General features: G+C 42.8%; 1 protein-coding gene and 1 pseudogene across 4 annotated transcripts in view; one reads left to right on the plus strand and one right to left on the minus strand.

The window, feature by feature from the left end:
* Window positions 1-208: 208 nt before the first annotated feature.
* HEATR5A (HEAT repeat containing 5A) overlaps window positions 209-25,544 on the minus strand; it is a gene marked incomplete at its 5' end in the record, with an annotated part of 91,344 nt that continues 66,008 nt past the window's right edge. For 2 of the 3 annotated variants that reach the window (XM_080931569.1, XM_080931567.1), the window contains 11 exons: window positions 209-1,859; window positions 3,077-3,290; window positions 4,731-4,885; window positions 7,607-7,831; window positions 12,625-12,897; window positions 13,335-13,482; window positions 15,497-15,624; window positions 16,412-16,657; window positions 20,268-20,490; window positions 22,423-22,602; window positions 24,765-24,833. In XM_080931569.1, the coding sequence (XP_080787695.1) occupies window positions 1,555-1,859; window positions 3,077-3,290; window positions 4,731-4,885; window positions 7,607-7,831; window positions 12,625-12,897; window positions 13,335-13,482; window positions 15,497-15,624; window positions 16,412-16,657; window positions 20,268-20,490; window positions 22,423-22,602; window positions 24,765-24,833 (2,166 nt within the window). In that variant the 3' untranslated portion in view covers window positions 209-1,554. The remainder of the gene's footprint in view (window positions 1,860-3,076; window positions 3,291-4,730; window positions 4,886-7,606; window positions 7,832-12,624; window positions 12,898-13,334; window positions 13,483-15,496; window positions 15,625-16,411; window positions 16,658-20,267; window positions 20,491-22,422; window positions 22,603-24,764; window positions 24,834-25,544) is intronic. The other variant, XM_080931568.1, reaches the window with a different exon arrangement.
* LOC308436552 (small ribosomal subunit protein eS26-like) lies at window positions 24,094-24,428 on the plus strand (annotated as a pseudogene). The gene has a single exon. The product of its transcript is annotated as a small ribosomal subunit protein eS26-like (transcript).

Genomic DNA, 25,544 nt, shown 5'->3' on the forward strand with positions numbered 1-25,544 from the left:
AGAAAATATATATTCAAGCCCTTCAGGAAGATAACCGTAACCACTGTAGAGAATGCCCCCGAAACCAAACCTAAGTTAAAGGGGGGCTGTTGCAAATCTGAGAGAAAAAGTGGTCATCTTTCTTAGAAGAATACTTCAAAATACAAAAACATTAAAGAAAATTAGCTTTATTTATGTAATATAGAAAAGTTGATTATAGTGTTAGAGTTTGACAAATGTTTTCATCTCTGAATGCTTTACAAGAGTATTTACATACAAACATAATAAAACAGAGTCCGCCATGTGGCTCCTGGTCTAATCAGTTTTTCTCAATTCTGACCACATCTCTGTCTCTGCAGTCTGTAAATTGTAACAGGAAGCCGCATCATTTTGATATAGTGGTCAGTTCACAGAGTACAATACTGAAGTGGAGGGAAAATGATCGTAAACATAGCCAAAAATATTTTCTACCGGTATGACTTTATCATTATATTTTTTATATTAAAATACATCTGTGTTAAAAAAGTATTTGTATTCACTGAAGTTCTAAATTTGTTGTACTAAATTAGACATTCATATAATCCCATATCGATATAGCCATGACTCTATGTTAAGCTTTCAATATGAATGATTTCCACAAATGAAAACAAACAAAAGGAGCAGAGGTAACAGAAAATCCATCTGAGAATGGGGGTGGGAGATCTTCTATCCTACAGAAGAGCACTCCCTGTGAACTCAGCACAAACTCACAAGATATTGTCATGATCCATGAGAACACAGTCGCATGCCATACTGTGGGGCTGGAGCTGTCCCTCCTACTCTGTGTTGGGTAATTCTAGATCTGGTTCTTTGTTTGAGACAGGGTTTCTCTGTGTAGCCCTGGCTGTCTGGAGCTTACTCTGTAAACACACCCACCTTCCTGTCTCCTGAGTGATGGGGTTAGAGGCATGAGCCACCACTGTCTGGCTTAGGTCTAGCTCTTAGAGTGTCCCAATCACTTACTTATCGTTGGCATTGTTACTGCTCATTACTTTGCTTGGTAATTTATTTTTTGTCTTATCATGTGGTCACTGCTGGTCTGGAGCTCACTCTGTGGACCAGGCTGGTTGGAATTTTCACCATCACCCTATCTCAGTCTCCTCAGGTGAGGTACCCTTCCCTGAGGAGAGCAACAAAGTCCGTTGAGCAGCAGTTTGGTGCTAGCACTGACTATGGCAGGGTCTCACATGGAAAGTAGAATGTGGTGTAAGCGCAGACACTTTGATGTCTCTCAAAGCTGAACATACCGACTGGTAGAGGAAATCCCTTCATTTTCAAAGCAGTGGATTGCTTAGTAAATTTGGATCTTTGGCACTTTTTTAAAATGCCTGGCAAGAATTCTGACAATTCCATGGTCTTAGTAAATGGAAACAAAACCAAATCAAAATTACCAAGAATGTTACATTTCAGTCACTCCTGAAATTAGAAAGTCGACAGGATCTCCAACTGCACTTGTGCCTCAAGTTTCACTTTTGTCCCCAAAGCAAGGAAACATCAAGTGTGACATTCAGGTGCTCAGCGTTCTAGAAGAGCAGCTCACAGGAAATTGGTCTTTAATTGGATGCTTGAGTTCCTCGCCAGGCTCTTGGTGTGCTTAGAAGGCAGCTCCACTCTGACACTTTCCTGATTGCCCTTTACAGCTGCCTCCAGCCGAGCTTTCAGGGCGGGGAAAGAAGCCATGACATTCTTAAACACAGAGGAATACCGAGGCCCAATCTGCATCAGATTTTGCAAAGCAAAGTCGTGAAGATTTCTTGTTACTGAAGTTGCTGATTCCAGAGTATTCTCATCCAAAAGGAAGGAGATGAGGATGGGCAGAAGACAGGCCACCAGCTGAGAGCCTAGGGTGAGAAAGGGCAGGGTTCATTCAGGGAGGAAGGAGCTTCTAGGAAACTCTTCACTTTGGGAGAAACTCACCGTTATCTCTCCTCACATTGTATTATATTGTGAGAAGAGATAATATTAAAATGTGTTATTCTCCTGTCTCTACCTCCTGAGTGCTGGGATTACAGTTTCTGAATGACCAAACTCAGGTCCTAGTGCTTCCAAGGCCAGACCTTTACCGGCTGACGTTTGCTGGCTGAGCTATCTCTCCACTCTTCTCTCTTCCCTGCTTTTTAAGACAGGGCTTATCTGGATACCAGCCCTGGCTGCCCTCAAACTCAGAGATTCCACCTGTCTTTGCCTCTTGAGTCCCGGGATTAAAGGAATGTGCTACCTCCCAGGCCCTCCCCCTCTCTTAAAGAAGATCCATTTATTTGCTATGTATGCAGTGTGTTCTGCCTACATGTATGCCTGCACACCACAAAATGGCACCCAGATCTCATTACAGATGGTTGTGAGCCACCATGTGGTTGCTGGAAATTAAACTCTGAACCTCTGGAAAAGCAGTCAGTGCTCTTAACCACGGAGCCATCTCTCAGCTCTCTCTTTTACTTTAAAAAAAAAAAAAACTTAAAAATGTATATATGTCTACTATATTTATTTCACGTCTCCCTTCTCCTCCTAGTCCCTCCCATGTCCCCCACTCTTTCTCAAATTCATGGCCTTTATTTTTTTATTGGTGTGTGCTATTACCTACAAAAACCACATATATAAATACAAGCTGCTGAGTCAGCTTAATTTTTAGAGCTGACCACTTGCTATTGCATAACTAAGGATGGGTTCATCTCTGGGAAGACCAAGTGTCCTTTCTCAGCAGCTGTTAGTCCTGGAGCTCTTCTCTAGGGCTGGGCTGCATGACACTCCCCTGTCTTCTTGTTTTTGATCAGTGTCATGGTATTGCCTACGTGGGCCTCAGACTCATGGTGATATCTATCTCCATGGCAGGAATGCTGGAATGCCACCACCTCTGACAATCTTTTTTGTTTGCTTGTTGTTTATGAGACAGGATCCTGACAAACCCTTAGCTTCACGAGATCCTGATGCCCCAGGTGCCTGAGAATCAGCCTTTGGCAGACACCATTGTGGCCTCTCATAAGGGCCTTTTGATGAAAGGAACACAGACACCATGTGATTACAGACACTAGAGAGAGCAGGGCTCAGTGTGGACACTCACGGTGCTCTTCTTCTGCAATGGAGACCAAAGCTTCTAAGAGCTTTATTCCTTCTCGACAGAGCTGCAGCTCGGTAGCATCTTCAGGTTTCCTCCTGTCTATTTCCTGCAGTTTCTCCACAATAGCAGACGCTAAGGAATAAATGTACGGGTAGGAAACAGCCGGCTTTGGATACTGAAAAATGGAGTGTAGGAGCTGACAGGTCTTCATCTGTACCTAACCAGGCAAGATGATAAGAAAGTGTAAATTTAAAAAGCTCCTAGAACAAAGAGACACAAAGAACAAAAGCTCCTGCAAACTTTTTGCTGTTAAAGTGGCACAGACTCGTGTTTATTCCAGTTCTCTCTAGTTTAAAGTCCCAGTACCAATGGGCATTCCCTAAATCAGTGGCAGCAGCACAGAGGGGCCCAGCACAGCAGGAGGTTTGCCCTCTAGCCCACTCCTTCCGGGTGTTTCTATACTGTGTAAAACTAGCAGTCACATTAAAAATGAGCCCCAACAACTCCTACCAAAAAAAAAAAAAGTTTTACAGCGAAATTCTATACATGTGATCCATGTCATGGTCTAAAGGTTTCAAGGACTACCTCCGGCCCACACTAAAATGCACCATGACTTGTCAAAGATACCGCCTGGAGCCTGATACAACTTGGGCAGGTAGCCAATCAGAAACCGGACAAATGGATAAAGGACAACTCTACATCTCATCTCTACATCAACTCCTTCAGTTCTAATAGGACTTTGAGCATCAGCATTATTTTCCCTCTGAGAAAATTTGGTTCCAGTGTCTTTGGAAAGAAGAAATATTTCTGAGAATGGACTCCAAATTCATTTTATAATCCACAGAAAAACAAACATTTAATCAAGTCTAACCTAATCTATTATTCCTTATCGTATTTTTTCTTTAAAGAAAATGCGCAAATTATTATAAAAACCCCATGTTGTATCAATGATTTTATTTTAATACATTATGTGTATGTGTGTGCTTCTGTGTGTGGATATGGGCACTTGGGTGTAGAGTCCACAGAGACCAGAAGAGGGGATCAGACCTCGTGGAGCTGAAGGTCCAGGTGGTTGTAAGCTATCCGATGTGAATGCTGGAAACTAAGCTTTGTCCTCTGGTAGGAAGTGCTGGTAACTGCTGAACCATCTCTCTAGTTTGTGTGTTTGGTTTTCTTTTTGTGACAGTCTTCACTACGTAGTCCCGGTTGACCTGAGACACACTATGTGGATGGGCTAGCCTTGGATTAATAGACATTTCTCCTATCTTTGCATTCCTAGTGCTGGAATTAGATATAACCACACTACTCCTAGAGAGTTACACCAACTTTAAGATGCTCTCATTAAAAACAGTACTGTTTTACCTTTTTGGTTTTGGAGTCTCATGTAGCTTAGAATGGCCTTAACTCTCCTGTGATCTCTATCCCTAGCCCCTCGTGCTGACTTACACTACCATGCTAGGATTGTATAGTGCTGGGCATCAAGCCCAGGGTCCTGTGTATACTAGGTGTGCACACCACCTACTGAACCATAGTCTAGTCCCTGGACACTTTTTGTCATAGAAATCGAGATCACAAAGAAGTACAGTGTATGTATCATCAAGGCAAGGCATCTCAGCAGATTTCTACTGCAAACAGCTCTGTGCTAAAAGACACTTACCACAGAGTCTTTACTCTCTAGGGCAGCCTTAAATTTTTCAATGCAGCGATTCTGAAGGCAGGGGACAGTTGTCACTTCTGGACTGGTAGACAAAATAAAAACTGTGATGGCAGTAAGCAAACTGACTTCATCGAGTTCTTGCTGTGCTCCATCTACTGTAGAAAAATGATAGGAGTCCATATTTATGGCTTCATGTCTCTGTGTGAGGCTGTCTTCAGTTTGGTTAGTAACATTATTTTCCCTGCAGACAAACTGATTCTTAAGAACTCCATAGGGCAGCTGGATAGTGGTGGTGCATTTTGGGTGCTCAAAGTCACATGTGTGCTAGTCCATCCCCCCCCCCACACACACACACACATACCAGAGGCATTGCATTCCCACACACACACCAGAGGCTTTGCATGAACCTAGTTCATGCTTTGCATGAACTAGGCAAGTACTCCACCACTGAGCCATGTTCCCAAGGATTAGTTAGAATAAACATTCTAATTAAATGTTTCTAATGAGGTAGCTATGAAAACTCAGTAATTTTGAAAGGGTGATGCTGGGTAGTGGTGGCACATGCTTTTAATCCCAGCAGTTGGGAGGCAGAGGCAGGTGGATCTCTGTGAGTTCGAGGTCAGCCTGGTCTACAGAATTCTAGGGCAGCCAAGGCTATGCAGAGAAACCCTGTCTTAGAAAACAGACAGACAGATTGACAGATTAACAAAACAAAATGAGAAAGAGTGGTAAACTTGACTCACTAAATTAAGTTTTAATTAATTGGTTAATTAATTAGTTAAAAATAGCTTCTTGGGTTTTTGGCTAAGATCATGTGTTGTGGTTGGTTTAAAACCCAAGACAAACCAAACAAACGAAAATCCTCCAGAATTGCAAATAGCCTAGGCTGGCCTCCAACTTGATGTGTGGCTGTAGCCGACTTCCTTGCCGGCAGCTCCTGAGTGCTGGGCTTACAGGCTGAGCTACCCGGCCAAGAGTACGTGAACAGCAGCACCAGTCCTATCACTTCAGTAAGAACGCACACAGCACGTGTGCCGGCCAGCCCTCTTAGGAACGAGAGTACAACTTCACTATAAGGTGGCATCAAATAAAGAATTTATGGTCAGCTACTAACAAGGTCCATGCTTATAAAGCATCAAAATCCATAGAGAGCAGGATGTGGTGTCTTAAATCTGGAATTCAAGGTGATCCTCTGCCACAGAATTCACCATCGGCCTGGGCTATGCAAGACCCTACCTCAGGAAAAAAAATCACTCAAACACCACAGACGGTGAGTCGGGATAACTGACACTGGGTGGGTGGAGAGCTTTGAGGCTGACCCCTGAGAGGAGACTCAGGGAAGAATGTTTTATGGAGGAGTGGGATCTAGCAGAGATAACGTCTGAGTTGTCTCAGGTGAGCTGGACATGCTAACAAAGTGAGCCACACGGCAGTGCCCTGATGACTGTGTGGTGCTTGAACACTTCACCATGGCCGCTGCACGGTCTGGGTCCCTCACTGGACAGTGTGAATGCAGAGAACACCGGCATCCAGGGGCTCTCCTGCTTTACCCCCAGAAAAGTTATTTTCAGTCATGTGGAGCAACTTGAAACTGCAGCAGTCAGCTAGTCAGTTTAGTAAAAATACCTTTTTCATGTCATTAAGGTAAATGTCTCCTGGGTCTCTTCCCGTTCCTCCTAAAATTCCTTTACTGCCTTTTATATCCTGAGGACGGATGAGAAGTCTGCTTAGCAGTAGGAGTCTTGTGAGGCTCATGCAGTAAAGTCCAGGCCCCTTGCCAACAGCTGTCTGAGTGAGTCATCCTGAAACCCAGTCCTCTAGCTGTAGCCCTGTCCAATGTCCTAGTAACTTCATGAGAGGCTAAGGCCTGGGCCTCAGAAACTAATAGGTAACAAATGGTTTTCTGTTTTAATCTATTAAGGCTTTTTTTTTCATTGTTTTGGTTTTTTTTTTTTTTTTTTTTTGAGATAGGGCCTGGCTTGGCTAGGCTGGCCTTGAACTCATTATATAACTAAGGATGGCCTTGAACTCCTGATATTCTTGTTTCTACTGCCAAGTGTTGGGATGAGAGGCAGCATCAGGCCCAGCTGGGAGGCAAGCTGTTGCTCTGCAAACATTTACTCTCAGGATCAGCTCCTATTGACTTATGTTAACAGTTGGTCTAACATCTCTGTCCTGGTTGATACACAGCTGAGACCAACTACCGTGTCTGTGATGAAAGGAGAATGTGTTAGGACAGAGAACATTGCTCTTCCATCCTCATCGCCTCTTCCCCTCTTATGGTGGCAGAGGCTAACACATTCAAATGTGCTGTAAATTTATTCCAGTGTGCTGTACTGTATTTCATCCCGCTGTTCTCTTCACTGTAATTCCAACTCCAGCCATTCTCACCGCCTTTTCTTTCTTAAATATGGATGGCTCGAGAGGGTTGTCTTTAAGAATAAAACCTTTTTGCCAGTAGCAATGACATGGACCTGTAAGACTCAGGGGAACAACATTATCTACCTGCACTTCCTCATCCTAAACTATACAGCTTTCATCTGTACCCTCCTTGCTTGCCACTCCTCTAAGACTCTTTTCCTTTCTTATTTTTCACTGTAGTTGTAGCCCTGGCTATCCTGGAACTCTGTAGACCAGGCTGGCCTGGAACTCAAGAGACCCACCTGTTTTTGCCTCCCTTGCCAATTACAAATAGGACAAACACGTTGGGGATAATGTATAATATATCTGAACACTTTACATATTTGCTAAATACAAAATATAGTCTCTTCTAGGTGAAACGACCAAATACGATCAACAGAATAACTTAGCCAAAAACAAAAACCAGAAACAAACACCATTCCTCTCACTTTAAGACCTCCTAACCTCTTACTGACCTGGGCTCCAGCAGTCAAGCACAGTTGCTAATGCACTTTGGAGGAGGCTGGTCCAAGCTTCGTGGCTCTTTTCTGCCCGGGCCATGGGGGAAGTTAAGATTCCTTTCAGAGCTTGCAGGGAAGCTGTGACTGTGGGGGATAACTGGCCCCCAGGTAACTTCACAGCAGTTTCCCGGAGGACTCCAATGGCAAGATACAATATTGTAGGGAGAATTGAGATGCTTCCTGCAGGACAAAATGAAGACCACATTTGAGCACCTATGCTTTCTCAGGTCATCAAGGAGGGCTGGAAAAATACCTTGTCAGTGAAGAGCACTCATTGGTTTTGCAGAGGACTTGGATTTGGTTCCCAGTACCTACAATGGGTGGCCCACAACAGACTGTAACCTCAGCTTCAGAGGATGTAATGCCCTCTTCTGACTCCTGTGAGAACCAGGAATGCACATAGTACACATACATATGTCCTAGACAAAACACACATACACATAAAATGAAATTAAATCAAATGCACTTAGAAAAGAAGTTGAGTCATCAGGAATAAGACAGTGTCAGAGGCTTCTGTCACTGAGTGACAGAGTGTTTACTGTCATTTCTCTGGGCTGAGGGGCACAGCTCAGTACTCCTGTATGTGTGCCAGGGGTTTATTCTTCAGCATCACCTCATCTTTCCCAAGACACCACCACAGAGAAAAGCTCTGGAGCACTTCTCATAAACTGTAACTATTGAGAGAATTCAGTAATTCAATTAAATTTTTCTTAAAACAAAACTCTGTCTTTGGCCCAAGGGCTAGCCTAGACTGGCTAGCCAGCGTGCCCCAAGTCTGCTCTGCCTTCCTAGTACAGGAACTATAAGTGTGTACTACTATGCCCAGCTTGTAAAATATGGTTCTTGGGCTCCAACTCAGGTCTTCATGCTTGCAGGACAATCCAACAAATTTATCACTTAAGCAACTTCCCTATCAATTAAGACTTTTACAGTTGGATAAAATTCTGATTGTTATAACTGGAAATGTTACTTTGGTTGTATTACTTAGTATCAAGCTTTTGATAGCTACCTGTACTGGCTTTGTGTGAACTTGACACAAGCTGGAGTTATCACAAAGGAGCCTCAGTTGAGGAAATGCCTCCATGAAATCCAGCTGTAATGCATTTTCTCAACTAGTGATGAAGGGGGGAGGGCCCAGCCCATTGTGGGTGGTGTCATCCCTGGGCTGGTAGACCTGGGTTCTATAAGAAAGCAGGCTGAGCAAGCCAGGGGAAGCAAGCCAGTAAGTGACATCTCTCCATGGCTTCTGTATCAGCTCCTGCTTCCTGCCTGACCTGCTTGGGTTCCAGTCTTGACTTCCTTTGGTGATGAACATTGATATGGAAGTATAAGCTGAATAAACCCTTTCCTCCCCAACCTGCTTCTTGGTTATGATGTTTTGTGCAGGAATAGAAACCCTGACTAAGACCCTACCTACCTACCTACCTACCTACCTACCTACCTACCTACCTACCTACCTAACTCCCCCCTCTTTCCTTCCTTCTTTCCTTCCTTCCTTCCTTGCTTCCTTCCTTCCTTCCAATAAATAAATTCTCAGTATATAATACATACCTGGCTGTCCTGGAACTGTAGACCAGGCTGGCCTCAAATGCACAGAGACAGACCTGCCTCTGTCTTCTAAGTATTAGGATTAAAGTGTGCATCACTAAACTCAGCCAAGCTTCTCCTATCTTATTTATTATTGTTTCTTTATGGCTTCTGAAGCAGGATCTCACTGGTTCTTTTGCCTCAGACTGGAGTCTAGTCCTAGCTTCCCATTGTGAGGTCTACAGTCTGGTAGCTCTAAGTATGTTCACAATTTACCTAAAATATGTTTACAAGACTTTTTGTTTTGCTGATGAACCTAGGACTTTACTCGTGGTAGATTAGCACATTTTACTACTGAGCTACATTCTTGGAACTTTCCTCCTTCTCTTCTATTTTTAATTTTGAGATAGGGTTTCACTAAATTGCCCAGGTTGGACTTGATCTCAGAATGTAGCCCAGGAAAGTCTCAATCTCACCATACATTTCTGTCTTAAAGTCCTGAGTAGCTAGCCTGATGTCTGTTCACTTCATATTGTTTGTGTGTGTAGTTATGTGTGAGCACTGGGGGGTGCAGGTTGACACTCTGTCTGGGATGGGCTCGTCACTGAACCTACAGATCACTAGCCGGCTAGACCGGTGACCTCCAGGGTGCTACTGTCTCTTTCCTGACCCCATGCTAAGAGTTACAGTCATATGTCACAATTTCTGGTTTCTGAGTATCCAAACTCAGATCTTCACATTTTAGTGGAAGGCACTTTTCTTAACATTCCAATTTATTTTATATTAAATTATTTTCAAAGAATTTAAAGAAAGCCACTTATGACAAAGTTTTCATGGAGGGCTGGAGAGATGGTTCAGTGGTTAAGAGCACTTTCTGCTTTTCCAGACCTGAGTTCATTTCTCAGCATCCATGTTGGGAGGCCCACATTTGCCTGTTCTCTAGCTTCAGGGGTTTGACATGTCTGGTTACATACATGATTAAAAATAAATCTTAAAAAAGTTTTCATAGAGTCAGGTATAATAGGGATACATACATATACATATGACCCAAGAATCTGGGAGGCTGGGGCAGGGGGATCTCAGGTTGGAGGACATTTTAGGTTACATAGTAACACCTGTCGAAACAACCAACCAACCAACCAACCAAAACAAAAAGAAACAACAACAACAAAAAAGAAATACAATCTTCATGGGCACTAAAGAGTTGAAGTGAGTTATAAGTGTAAGCCACACCTGGTGGCACAGGCTACCTGTGTCTGAGGGACCAGAATCATTCTGTAGCCTGAACTTCAGATGAAGTGCAAGACCAATGTGTGCAAGTTAGTGAGATCCTGTCTCAGAACATAAGTTAAAAAAAAGGGGGATGCTGGGGAATATAGCTCATTGGTCAGGTACCTGTTTCAAACAAAGAAGATGCCTTACAGTATCAGGAAAAAGCAAACAGAAATGTGGAGAAACTAAAATAGCAACTTATTTTTCCTGGCTATTACTTAGTGAGACTCATATTTTTTTTAAACCCAATTCTCTAATAAATTAATTTTTGTGCTGCTCTTAATATATAGAACAGTATGTATGAACAAAGAATTATAGTTTTTATTCAAATTAAAGTTTGAAGTCATTAGGCTAAAAATTAGTTCATAAAATGGTTAGAACATATTAAAACAAATATACATTTATTGACTATGAAGTATCTATTAAGCCCTGTGTTCTTATGTGTTAGTTCTTTAAAATAAAAATCCTCTCCTATTTATTTATTTTGTGTGGGGTGCACATACACCATGGTGTGCAAATGGAGGTCAGACAACTTGTAGGAATTAGTTCTCTCCTTCTACCATATTGGTTCTGGGATTGAACTCTAGTTGTCGAGCTTTGTGGAACACAGCTTTACCAACACTCTGTGACAGATTTAAAAAATATTTTTGGTGTGTGTGTGTGGGGGGGGCTGGCCAGTCTCTCTCTCTCTCTCTCTCTCTCTCTCCCCCTCCCTCTTCCTCTGTCTCTGTGTGTGTGCGCGTGTGTGAGCATGCGCACCCCCTGGGTCTTCCTCTATGGTACCATCTTATTTTCTGTGATAGTCTCACTGGCTGGCAGGCTGCCTCATGAACTCTGGAGATCTGCCTGCTTTTGCCTTCTCCCTCAACCACAGCACTGGAGTTACATGTACATACTGGCATGTTTAGTTTTTATGTGGTTCTGGGCAACTACACTAAGGTCATGCTTGCATGGCAGGAAATTTACTACAGAGCTATCTTCTTGGCTCCTGTGCTAGATTTTGTACAAAATACACATTTTAATTAGAAATACCCTCCCCCACTTCTCTTTTATACATAACAGTTACGTGTAATGTATTTACATGATGGAGAAAGCGACAGACTGTCATGCAGAAACCGTGTTTGTACATGAACAAACAAAACTCGTTAGGATAAGGTGAGACTAGAGTTAACTTGGAAGGGAGAAAACATTAGAGAGCTGGTTAGTGCAGTGTCTGTTAAAGATGGAACTATATAACCAACTTAATCCCTAGAATCCTAACAGAAGTCGGACACAATGGTGAACATCTGTGAACCTAGCATCCCTATGGCAAGATAGGAGGCGAATCACCGGGAAGCTTGCAGATCAGCTACCCACAGGCTGCACTACAGTGACAGGAACAAGAGAGAGGCTGCCTCCACACAAAGTAGGAAGAACTGCCTCCTCAAATAGTGCTCTCTGACTAACACACGCACAGTGGCAGAGTGGGCCTACCTGACCCAGAATTACGTGGCTTAAGCTCACAGAAAGCAGGCACACCTGCAAACAACAGGGTCAGTGGGGAGCCTTCTGGGATGCAGTGGCTTCAGCAGCACGCAGAGGGCCCCTAAGAGCTGGATGAAAGACGGAATGGATTTGCTCCAAAATAGAACAGGGCGTCATCATGGCAAATTTACAATACGGAGTCAGAACGATCCACCAGATACTGCACACTGAAAATGTCTAAGCACTATTAGTTGATTTAAAATAGTTCCAGACAATATTTTAAAGAGATGGTCAGGGCACACTCTCACACGTTCCAAACCTGGGCTCGATGCCTAGAACTAGAAGAAGCCAACCACAGACAGCACACTTGTCTATCACATTTGCTGTCTGTGTATTTTACTTTCTTTCACCTTTTGATGAAACAAATAACATTAGACTGTAAAATTAATCATACAGGATTATAAAAAGTACTCAAATGGGAAAGTGACCAGCAGCTAGGCCAGTCCCCTTCCTCTAGAACAGTGTTCCCAACCTGGAGGTCGCGGTCCCACTGTGGATCACATATCAGGTATTTACATTATGATTCACAGCAGCAGCAACATTACAGTTACGAAGTAGCAATAATTTTATGGTTGGGGTCAGCACAACCTACGACTGTATTAAGGCTGAGCATTAGGAAGGTTGAGATGCACTGTTCCAGGACCACATACCTTCAGGAGAGCACACTGCTGGAAGCTCAGCAAGGATGACCAGGGCAGCGGCAACCAGCCTGCCTCCCTCCTCTGACAGGGTCCTCGGCTGTGAAGCCTTCACCGTTGGGCCACCTGTCAGCTTAGGGTTTAGTTCTGGAAGTTGTCTAACGAGGATGCAGACACAGAGCTCCAGGGTTGCGAAGACCAAAGACTTCCCAGGTACAAGTCCTCCTGTGTCCTTTCCTTCTCCAAACTCTGGTAGGGTTTCCTTTTCAGAGGCTCCATCATCAACTACAACACAGAGGGAACAGTGCTTATGAAATACATGCTGCTTGCTTGGCTGCAAGTAGGTGACAATTCAAGTCATTTCTGGTACAGACAACACATTTAGTGGCTAAAGTCTTAGGTGTGTGAAAGAAGCTCTCAAGGTGAAGTTGTCTGTACTATGAGTTCTTGGTACAACGGGTTAAGATAAAGTCCGTGTAATCTTTTCAGCCTTAGAGCGGTGCCTGATTAAACTCATCTCCTTGCTGTTAAAAATGAGTTTGACAGCAGCAGCTCCAGCAGCGACTCTGTCATCTGATAGCCTGGCTGGGCACAGAGACCAGAACAGGGACACGGCCCCCGAGTGACACTTGTGAAAACAACGGCGCCTGCCCACCGCGCACAACGCATTTGATTCCAGAACTGGGATGATGAGAGATGGTTTGTCACTGAGTTAATGTTACCTTCTGCACTTCGTCTCTTCTCCTTCACATGTTCTTGAGCTGCACAGATAACCTGCCTCACCACTTCAAGTGAAGCCAACTGAATGGCTGGTGACTCTCTGGTCAAAATTACTCGGTGTAGTACATTTAGCAACTCAATACCTAAGTCCTGTAAGAAAATATGGAGAAGACACTATTGAAAATTACACTTGTTTACATCTATCTCTCTCTGTGTGTAAAAATAACAACGTTAAGTGCCATGATAAAAACTTGAAAAGAGAGAATAAAATTCTTTTTCAAAATAAGTATATTACCACAAGTATATAAAGGTATATATCAACAATTCTTTTGTTGGTTTTGAGACAGTCTTATGTAGGCCTGCCTCATAACTTGCCAAGGATGACCTCAAACTCCTGATCCTCCTACCTCTGTTCCTAGGATGCTGGAATTTCAGGTGTACCACCATGCCTGGCTTGTAACATTGCAACCAATTTCAGAAGATTTATCAGCTTATTTAGGTGAGAGATGGTACTATGACAATCATTTTCATTTATGTCTGAGATGATATTGGAGACACAGCCAAAGGCTGACATGTAGATTCTAAGGCTCATATTAAAATTTTCTTGTACTAATAAAGACTGGAGGAGTATTTCTAAAGTAGATCTTTAAAATACGCTGCAGTGTCCCTACTCCATTTTGCCTTTCTTTTTCTCTTTAACATTTTACTGATTTTTATTTTTTATGTATAGATATTTTGCCTGGACATGTGTGGTGCTGGAGGAGGTCTGAAGATGGTCTAATCCCCTGGAACTGGAGTCACAGATGGTTATGAGCGCCATGTGGTGCTGAGCCTGGGTCCTCTGCAAGAGGAGCAAGAGCTCCTAACCACTGACCATCTCTTCAGCTACAGCTTTTTCCTTAGCAATCCTGGTTTCTTTCTTTCATCTCTGAAAGTAATTTGAGTGAGTTTGTCACTAATAAGTACTCATTTGAGAGTTGGAGAGATGGCATAGGAGTTAGTCACACTTGTCAATGCAGAAGTCTGGAATTTGGTTCTTAGTACTTACTCAGAGCTGTTCAGTTACCTCTTAGGGCTCTCTCATGAATATGCAAATATACGCAGGCACACACCCTTTCATAGACATAAGTACAATCTTTAAAAAATATTGATTTGGGGCTAGAGAAATGGCTCAGTGGTTAAGAGCACTGACTGCTCTTCCAGAGGTCCTGAGCTCAAATCCCAGCAACCACATGGTGGCTCACAACCATCTTTAATGAGATCTGATGCCCTCTTCTGGTGTGTCTGAAGACAGCTACAGTGTACTTTTATATATGTAATAAAGAAATCTCTACCAAAAAAAAAAAAAAAAAAAAAAAAAAACTGGTTTGAAACACAAAGAAAATATCCCCGTATAGAGGCACATGCCTTTCAGAGGAAGAGGCCGGTGGATCTCTGATCTCTGAGTTTAAGGTCAGCCAGAGCTACTTAGTGAGACTCTGTCTTGAAAAACCACCCAATCTGGGAAAAAAAGATCATAACACAATTTATAATTGAGTCAAGTTCAAATCAACTCAGATAAAACCCAACTAATGCTTTAAATCTAATTAGACAGTGCTAATTAAGAGCTTAGAAAAATCATAGTACCCACTTGCCTTAAAACCCAGGTCAGTAAGATGGTAAGGATGATACTGGTGCATGTTGCTAAGAGCACCCACCTAACACTATTTACTCCTGAGTGAAGTTAGAGGCAGTATGGTACTTTGTAGCAATCTTTTACCATAGACAGACTAAAAACCAGGAAGAGAACCAGACAACAGGAATGTTTTGTAATGGACAGCATTATACATCAATTATATTGTCTCTCGGGTGAAAATGCAAAATTAGATACAGATGAGTGCCAAGTTTGGGGTTCATAGACACAGAAAAGGAATGACCCCACACGGAACCTATGGCTACTGTGCTGGACAAGGCAGTGTAAGCCCTTCCTTTACTACAGAAGGCAGCAAGAACATGGCTGTCAGAGGCTCACTTACTTCTGGGTTACCAAATCCAAGCGGTACCCAAGGACAAGCTAAGCTACGCTCTTCTTTTGTGACTGTTGCTCAGTTCTGTTCAGTGTAATAACCTGAATACATTTCTGGTCTTTGAAGTCAACAGAGGCCTCCTAAGCACAGAACATCACCTGATCACTGCCAATTCTTGATCTGGGCCAAGGAACATCCAGAAGGGCCTGCAGTGCATGCAAACACGAGGTGATGCTTTCCAAGCTTGCATCTGAGCGCAGGGAACACAGGAACTCTACACTGATTCCTGCAAGAGGCAAAAAGAAGATGCTTCTTGAGATTCTTAATTCAGATTGCTAGATAAGTTTATTGTGATACGATGAATACAGTGACCTAACAAAAGACAGCACAAGTAGACAATATGGTTATAGATTGTGTGCATGTACGCGCTCTGTGTGTGTGTGTGTTTGTGTGTATACATATAGAGAGAAATTTAGAACATCTGCAGAGGCACACTCATCTTTTAAAAAGTGTGGCTTAGCTGGAGGGATGGCTCAGCGGTTAAGAGCATATACAACTCTTTCAGAGGATGTGAGTTCAGTTCTCAGCATCCAACTGTCGATAATTCCAGTTCCAGAGACCCAAAGCCTTCTTCTGGCCTCAGTAGGCACCTACATATGTACATACAGACAAAGCAGGCACACGCGCACGAGTGCACAAGCACACACACACACACACACACTGGATGTGGTGGCATCCTTCTGTAATCTCAGACTCACAGGGTGAGGCAGGAGTTGCAGTCCAGTCTGGCCTACACACCGAGATCCTGTGTCAAAACAACCCCCTTCTCCCACCAACCAAATGAAAATTTTGTAAAAAAGATTAAACTTATAATTTCTGTACTTTATCAACTTGATACTTAAATCAACTTGTAAAGCATTTTAAACTTAAAATTTGTAATTTTGAAATATATATATCTAATACCCAGTTTTATAAATGATGTCACTAACAACTAGCAAAGAATGAGGTGACAGTCACCAGGAGGGAGGCAGTGAGGCACAAGTCAAGAAAAGCCACTAGTACTGTAAGCTGACCTAAAATCAGATGGAACCTGTCAGTGTAGACATCCTCGGGGGACTTTACTGCAGCTCCAGATGTCGATGAGCCCTGGCACATGGAGGTTGGAGTTACAGGCCTTGAGAGATTGGCGCCTCCGTCATCCGGGTCAGCAAAGCCTGTGCTGGTGAGCCATAGAGCTGCCGCGTGGAGGATGAGGGCCCAGGAGTTGTGGTAATGCAGCTTTGCGTTCTTGCTAGTCTCTGCTGTGTAGAAAGTACCACCTACAAAGGAGGAAACAGTCACAGGAACTACAGACACACCTTCCAGGGTGCGTTCTCTTCCTCTGGTAAACGCTGAGCATCTGTAACCTTTCCCGGCCATCTCCAGACCCCAAGGCAAGCACTGTCTGATTTTCATCAGCACAGATGAGCTCTGTTGTCTTGGGTTTGACCTTGGGTTTGACCTTGTGGACCTTCTCACAGTTTCTGTAACTCCTCTTACTCTGCCCCACATTTCTGGACGTGGGTTTACGCTGTTGTGTCACAGGGCTAACATATGTAACTTTATAAGAATTTAAAGGCTGAGCCAGGTGTGACGGTGTCTGTAATCTCTTTGCTGTGGAGGAAGATTGGAGTTCAAGGCCTGTCAGTCTCAGCTATATAAGGAGTTCAGGACAGCTTGGCCTGCAGGACATCATGTTTCAGAAACAACAGAAAAGGGCTGGAGAGATGGCTCAGTGGTTGAGAACAATGAGTTCAATTCCCAGCAACCACATGGTGGCTCACAACCATTTGTAATGAGACCTGATGATGCTCTTTTCTGGTGTGTCTGAAGAAAGCAAGCGTGTACTCACACATATAAAATAAATAAAATCCATCTTTAAAAAAGCATCTATTCTTAAAAAAAAAAAGAAAGAGTGTTTATCCAGTGCTCATGAGTCTTAAGTTCAATTCTCAGTACCATACACACATATTCTCTCTCTCTCTCTCCCTCTCCCTCTCCCTCTCCCTCTCCCTCTCCCTCTCTCTCTCTCTCTCTCTCTCTCTCTCTCTCTCTCTCTCTCTCTCTCTCTCTCTCTCTCATACACACACACACACAGACAAGAAAGAAGGTTCAATGACTAAAAAGCACTTGTCATGCTCGAGGACATGCATTGGACCCCCAAACCCATGTAAGTAGGTAGCATACACATCTGTAATCCCAGGGTGAAGAGGTCCCTACAGATGTCCAGGCAGGGCAGCAAACCACATGAAGAAAGAAGCATGAATAGCCAATGCAGACTGACCTCATCAACCTGGATCAGTAAGTCCAGTTCTATGTGCACAATAAAGCTTAAGAGGTGACCACACAGAAACTCCTTTACAAAGTACCCGCGACCATGAGGGGAGGCTCTAGAGCTGAAAGGCCTAGAATTTAGTGTAGCCTCTGAACTGTAGCATAGAAGTCAGTAGGCCACAAAGTGTATGTGACATCTTCCCTAAGGATGGTTAATGGTCCACTGAGGGAAGAGTCTGGGATTATCATTCTGGGAAAATTGGGTGAGGTCTGCTCCAGAGATACTAAAAAGGTCACCAGGTTGTTAACAAATCTACTCCTAGCCTTCCGTGTGGGACACATGCACACATGCACGCGAAGGAGAACAGGACACGGGATGAGCATGATGACATGACAGGTCCCCCACTAAAGAGAGACCATTCCTGTCTCTTAGTGCTTCTCTGTGAGGACTCAGACCCCTGTGCCCCCAGCGTCAGTGCTCCTATGAGGAGACAGGAGGTCAAGACAGGAAGATAAAATTCCCAGTAACTTGTAGGTCAGCCTGCCTGGAGAGACCTTGGCTTAACTAAGGTGGAAAGTGAAAAACATGCCCATTATGCCTGAGGCTGTAATCTAGCCAGACACATGTGCTATGGTATGTTCCCCCATACAAACTCAGACAGACACTCAGAGTCAAAAAGTAATGAGGAAAAAGTAACTTGGAAAGCTAATTAATCTCCTTTATCTTAAAAGTTTTATCTTTGCTTATTTATTATTTGTACATGTTGTGGGGCATGCAGGGGTCGGACCATTTTCAGGGATCAGTTCTCTCCATTTACTGGGAGACTCAGGGGCTAAACTCAGGGAATGAAGCTTGGTGGCAAGTGCCTTTACCCATCATGCTACCTTGCAGGCCCTGGTGTTTAATTTGGGAGAGGGGGGGCAGGCGCACAGTGTGTGTGTGTATGTTCCCTTAGGCACTATCCTCTTCAGTTTTCCCAGGCAGGTCTTTCTTCAGTCCGGAACTCACCATGTTGGCTAGGCCAGCCAGCCTGTGAGCCTCAGGGAGTCCACTCTCCAATGCTGGAGTAAGTGCTCACTGTTGTGCCTCACCTTTTTTATGTAGGTTCTTAAAACTGAGCTCAGGTTCCCATGCATACAAGGCAAACACTGCTAACTAAGCCCCCTGCTCAGCCCAGTTAGAAAGTTGACCGTGAAATATTTTTAAACAAACTGTGTACATGTATTTGAAAGAAGTACCAACTTATATTTACCTAGTTCCAAGATTGACATTAATATTTTGCCTTATTTTTTAAATCTCTTACCTAAGCACATCAGAGAACAGAGAGTCAGTGACAGCCACGTGTCATTTGGGAATGACACGAAGGTGAAGGACGGCTACCACTATCTGACACAAAAGCACACTATTAGTTATAGCTGAAAAGTAGATCCCTACCTCTACTACTTACAAAACAAACTCTAGTTTCATTATTGTTCAAATTAACAGATAAAACTACAAAGCTTATAGGTATTTATGATCTTAAGTGAAAAACAATGTCAGGCAATACACAAAATACATGAGACTTGCTGTATTAATTAAATACACACATGTTAAGAGTCTGAGAAAGAATGTACAAGACATGCATCACAAAGCAACTGCACTGAAACCTATATATAAAGAATTAAGGGGGCTGGAGAGATGGCCCAGTGGTTAAGAACACTGACTGCTCTTCCAGAGGTCCTGAGTTCAAATCCCAGCAACCACTTGGTGGCTCACAGCCATCTGTAATAGAATCCAACATCCTCTTCTGGTGTGTCTGAAGAGAGCAACTGTGTACTTACATAAAATAAATAAATCTTAAAAAAAGAATTAAGAAGCTAGGGAGATGGCTCGGGGGAGCATCTGCTGGGCTAGTCTAAGGCTGGAGTCTCAATCCTCAGACTTAACTGTTGATGGTCTCAGCACTCAGGAGGAGGAAGTGGGATTTCTAGCTGAAATGGTGAACGCTAATTCAGTGAGAGACCCCCTTCCCTCTCCATCACATGAAAAGTGATCAAGGAAGACATCTGCTGTCAACCTCTGGCCTCCTCACATACCTTTGTACATACTTACATGCAAACATGAACACAGATACATATGTACATCACACACATGCACAAAACAAGCAAATCCAACCAAACAGTGAAAAAGGAGGGCGATTAATGACTAGCAGAAAAAGGACAAACATAAACTAGAAGTCCAGAAAGGTCAGGGTCGTTACAGAATAAGCAATTTAAATGGCTATAAACAGAAGAAAGACTCAAATAAAAATTTACAAAGATTATTTTTTACCCTCTAGATAGGTAAATTAAAGAACAGGTTAAGTAGGAAAGGTGAGAGGAAGCAGACATGTTTTTAGGCACTTAGGCTATTGAAGCTACTCTGGAGAGCATGTGATAAGTCCTCTCTGTGAGGGCAGATGACTATGACCTAGGGAATTAAAGTCTGGCTCTACAACAATGCTACTCTTAGCTGCTATCCCAGCTATAAAAGTTGTCTGGGGGCAGTATGTTTCATCTGAGCATCACGTATGACAGGAGAAATCTTGGAATAGAAGTTACTGTCACTCTAGGAATTAACTTATTTTACATTCTTACCTTCAACAGGAAGCTGGGAAGCAAATTCTGCAGGCAAAGTTAAGAGAGCAAAATCCTGAAGTGCAGCCAGCCAGAGTCTGCTTAGTGTGGCCAGGTCTGTGCAGACTAAATCAAGAAGACCAGCAGCCGAAGGGGACCCGCTTCTCATACTGTCTTCAGAATTAATAGGTGCCTTCAAGGTTTGCTTGTGGTTTTTATGTCTTTGTACAGCAATTATGTAGACCTGTTAAAAGTTTGCAAGTAGAAGAAAAATCTTGTGTCTTGATGAAATGATACAATGTTTTATGCTTTCCTGAAGGCAGAGGGTTGCCTTTGAGCATATCCAACTTGAAATGCACTATCGAATCAAGGAAGCATGTGGGGCTGAAGAAATGGCTCTGCAGTTAAGGGCTCATGCTGCTTTTTATCAGAGGATCTGAGTCCAATTCCCAGCACTCATATTAGGTCACTCAACACTGTCTACTGCTCACACAGGGGTGGGGCAAGTGAGCAGTGATCTCACTCCCTCTCTGACATCTACCATCACCTACACATGCATTGGCAGTATACATTCAAGACACACACACACACACACACACACACACACACACACACACACACAATCAATAAAGTGCTAAAAATTATTTGAAAAATAGTCAAGTATGTATAAAAACATACAGATGGTAGAAAGATTAGACTGTCTGTGGCAGGAGCATTGGCTTAGTGAATAAGAAGCTATTCTTGCAGAGGACCTGGGTTCAACTCCTAGAACCCACATGGTGGCTTGCAACCATCTGTAATTCCAGTTCCATGAGATCAGACACCCTATTCTGACTTTGATAGGTACCAGGTACATATTAATATACATGTATACATGCTGGCAAAACATTCATACATGTAAGATGATTAAATAAAAAAATTTAAAAGAAAAATAATTTCCAATGAGAAGCCTCAGAGATAATACTGGTAAACACTATCTGTATGTACTTCAGTAGCCATGACAGCTACAACAGCACTCTAGCAACACAACCTAATAATTCATCTCACCATTTGGCTGCAGACAGACAGTTCTCAAATGAACTAAAAATATGCTTATTAAAATTACCACTAAGCCACAGTGAAAATGTTTACTGAAACAGATTCATGGACTAAAGAATGGCAAAGCAGTTACACAGCATGTATTATCACTTACCTATAACTCCAAAACCTACAAAACTGACCCTGAAACAAAGCAAGTGAAAATCCTGTGAAATATCTATGTTCTATTAAGCCAAAACCATAGCAAAACTGGACACATTTAACTCGCTTTCTCCACATAGCACAGTATGAATACGCAGACACATTACTACTGATTTGCTAATATGCTTGATTACAGGGTCTCTATTATTGCCCTCAGCTTCTAGACAGATCACAGGACACTCACTCTGCTACTCTCACTCCTAAATCTGAGTTCTACATGTATCTGGCTCCAGGGGATTTAGACAGGGATTATGGGCTTCTATTAGATAGACTATGTTGATCAGTCTGATCTGAGAAAAAAACTAAGAGAAGGTAATGATTTTAATGAGAAACAAGATTTAAATGACAAATAACACGGTGACTACAAAGTTTTATAGAAAAATGTATTTTACAATTTAAAGTTCTTTAAGGAACTCAGAAAAGCTGGGAGCCAGAGACGTGGTACTCTTCAAAGAGCACCTAACTGGTTGTCCAGTGCTGAATGGTCAGTTCTGAAAACATACATACAAGTAGCATCATACAGACCCAATAAGTTATATTTGGAAACATATGTATATGCAAATATATTTGCACCCAATAACAGTTAGTGAAAAAAGAGGCTATGACTTCAAAGCAGAGTGGGAAGGGGATAAGGGGAGTTTTGAAGGAAAGGGAGAAAAGTTGTAATTATAATCTCAAAAATAAAAATAGTATTTATTGTTATTATGTGTGCATGTATTGTGTATGTCTGTCTGTACACACATGCACAATCTCAAGGTCAGTGGACAACTCTGTCAGGCTGATTCTCTGGGTTCAAACCCAGGCAAACACATAAAAGACTTATAAAGAAAACCTCTCCTGCCAACAGGACTTACTGTATAATCCTACTGTGCATCCTTCAGTGTTTACGGTGTGTGCTAGCTCCCATAATTCCTACCGTCAATGAGAGAGCACTGACCTCTGCCCAGGCCTTCAGCACAGCTAAGATCTCCATGGTGGAGGCACTTTCATTGTACAGCTGGCTGAGAGCCTCTTTTCCAGCCTGTATCTTCATTAGCGAGGAGACAAGTAGCTGATGAACTCTGCGGAGATCACTAAGGTCACTAACAACTCCACTTGCTATCCAAGCACTGCAAACCTGGTTTTGAGAAGACCAAAGGTTAGAGTTTAAAATGTTCTATTTCTTGTTTTGAGCTTAGCAGAACCCACTCTAATCTTCTTAGAAATCTAGCCACAGAAATAATTTCTAAAGAAAAATTAGTATATTTTTACTTTATGGGCACTGGTGTTTTGTTTGCATGCCTGGAACTGGAGTTATAGACAGTTGTGAGCTGCCATCTGGGTGCTGGGAATTGAATGCTGTCCTCTAGAAGAGCAGCCAATATTCTAAACAGCTCTCCAGTCCTGGATTTTTTTTTTTTTTTAACCAAGAAAACTAATAAAAAGTAGTGGGAGAAGAATCAAAAGTCAGGACTTCAAAAATGAACAGGGACTATGGCTGAAGCAGGCTACACTGCGTTTTAGTGCATAAGATGAAGTGTGTGGGAGACAGCAGTAGGCATAAATTAAACTATGCGTCCACAGTCAAAAAGTCATTCACAATATTTTATTTTAAATAAAATTTTAAATAATATTTTAATCTTGAGTATCTCATCTCATTACTTAAAATTAAGAGACTGTGTGGCTAACTAATGTGAGTTAGACTTAATATCTCAGATTCCAATGAGGCTGGGTGTGCTAGTGCATGTCTTTAGTCCCAGTGCTCAGAAGGCAGAGGCAGGTGGGCTTTTGTGATGCCACCTTTGTCTATGTAGAGTTCCAGGTCAGACAGAGCTACACAGTAAGACTCCAAGAAACAAGGAAAATTTTATTTTTATTGTTTGCAGTTCTGGGGACTGACTCCAGAATCTTACATATGCCAAGCAAGTGTTCTTCTATTGAGTTACATTCCCTCTGAGAAAGATTATGATCTTTCTAATAACAGTTTAATTTTACTTAGAAAGCAAACCAGTCAGGCAGTGGTGGCTCATGCCTTCAATCATAGCATGGGAGAAGCAGGAGCTTCAGGACAGATTTGGCTAGTTTAAGGCCAGCCAGGGCTACAATAGGCCTAGTTCCTAAAGACATGTAAAACAAACTTAATTTTGCTTGAAATTTCAACCTGTCCTCTCCTGACATGCAGTTTTTAGTTATGAGTTTGGTAACTCACAATGCTGCAGATAATGTGGGGAAACAGGTATTTGCACACGTCATCAGTGTGAGCTCTATCAGCTAAGTTCCTCTAATACACCCTTTACGTACTGACTGAGAGGAATCTACCCCACAGACAGGCTTGCGTTCAGTGAAAGGACCCATGCAGGGTGATGGCCACTGTGGCAGGACTTGTATTTTACTTTTTGGTTTTTCAGGACAGGGTGTTGTTAGCCTTGGCTATCCTAGAATTTAATCCGTAGACTGAGCTGGCCTCAAGCTCACAGAGTTCCACCTGCCTCTGCCTCCTGATGCTGGGACCAAAGGCCTGCGCCACCACACTCAGCTGTGGCAGTATCTGTAACAGAAACAGTTGAAACCCTGACAAGTTCATCAATATGAAATTGTTCCAGCTCCTCTTTTGAGTCTTGGCTCCAAGATGACCAAAAAAAGAAAAAACAATGGTTGTGCCAAAAAAGGTCATGCCGTGTGCAGCCAATTTATTGCAGAACCGCGCCCACTGCGCGCCCAAGGATAAGGCCATTAAGAAGTGTGTCATTAGTAACACTGTAGAAGTGCTGCTGTCAGGGACATTTCTGAAGTAAGTGTCTTTGACGCTTACGTGCTTCCTGAGCTCTATGTCAAGTTGCATTACTGTGTGAGCTGTGCAGGATTGCCAGGAACTGATCTCGTGAGGCCCGGAAGTACCGGACACCCCCACCACGATTCAGACCTGCTGGCGCTGCACCATGACCTCCACCAAAGCCCATGTAAAAAGGGTTTCATAAGGATGGAAAAAAAATGCCTTGGAAAAATAAAACAGATGTTATACTAAAAAAAAAAAAAAAAAAAAAAAAAAAAAAAAGAAACTGTTCCCACAATAGAATCTGTAATTTTCACAAACTGGGACCCCATGCAGTTGTGGGTAAGAAGCAAGGCAGTTTCCCAAATGTCAAAAGGAAAGGAAAAGATGTTGAGATGACTCTGAGACTAAGGAAGACCCTTAATACTGGAGCTTAGCATGTAGCCCAGGCTGGCCTTGGACTCATGGTCTCCCCAGTGCTTGGCTTCTAAAGTTGTGTGTTCAGTTCTGACTTTGTACCCACATACCTGACAGGCTTTGGCAGTGATGTCAGGTGGTGTCTCTGAAGTGAAGGCTGGTCTAAGAGCGGCTCCAACCTGTCAAGGAATTACACAGTACTTCAATGGTCACTTTAATGTTATTTGGAAATCATTCATTAAGAATAGGTTTCATGGGCCTTGCTATATCCCTCTGTCCTGTACCTTTTAAAGGTAATGGCAGCACATTGTGCCTTGGGGGAAGCACCCTTCTCTACTGTCATTCTGTGCCCTTTCTGCAGAGCTCGCTAGTAACTGGCTCCTGGGTACCACACACTAGGACAAAAATCTCAAGATTTTTGTGGCAGAGGGGCTGTTTCTCTGCAAGGACACGAGTGTGGAAAGAATCATCTCCTTACCACCTAGAGAGGTGGGGTTCTCAGAGTAGAGCCAGTTTGGGGTATAGTGACTCCTCCATTTTCCTGCCTCAATGAAATATAAGTGCTCAGCCCTACTGGGCTGAGTTACAGTGTCTATTATACATCAGCACTTCCCTTTGCTATGCTGGCTTGCTTTGCTGGGAAGAAGTGATAACCAACTAAAGATCTGTGGAGAGGGTCTCCTTGTTTCTAACCCATCAACACACTGCCTGTCACTCAACAGATAGGTCACAAGACAGGCGACGGTTTCCCTTTCATCCTTGGACTCTTAAACACAGTTGCAAAGATCATAAAACCAGGACAAAACCTGGCCCTTTCCTAAATCTAGGAAGACCACTGAGGGAGATTTTATGTAGCATTCTAATCTAGAAGTAATAAAGATAAAATGTGT

Source organism: Micromys minutus (genome assembly GCF_963924665.1).
Source record: "Micromys minutus genome assembly, chromosome: 1".
In the NCBI taxonomy this organism is placed as follows: Eukaryota; Metazoa; Chordata; class Mammalia; order Rodentia; family Muridae; genus Micromys; species Micromys minutus.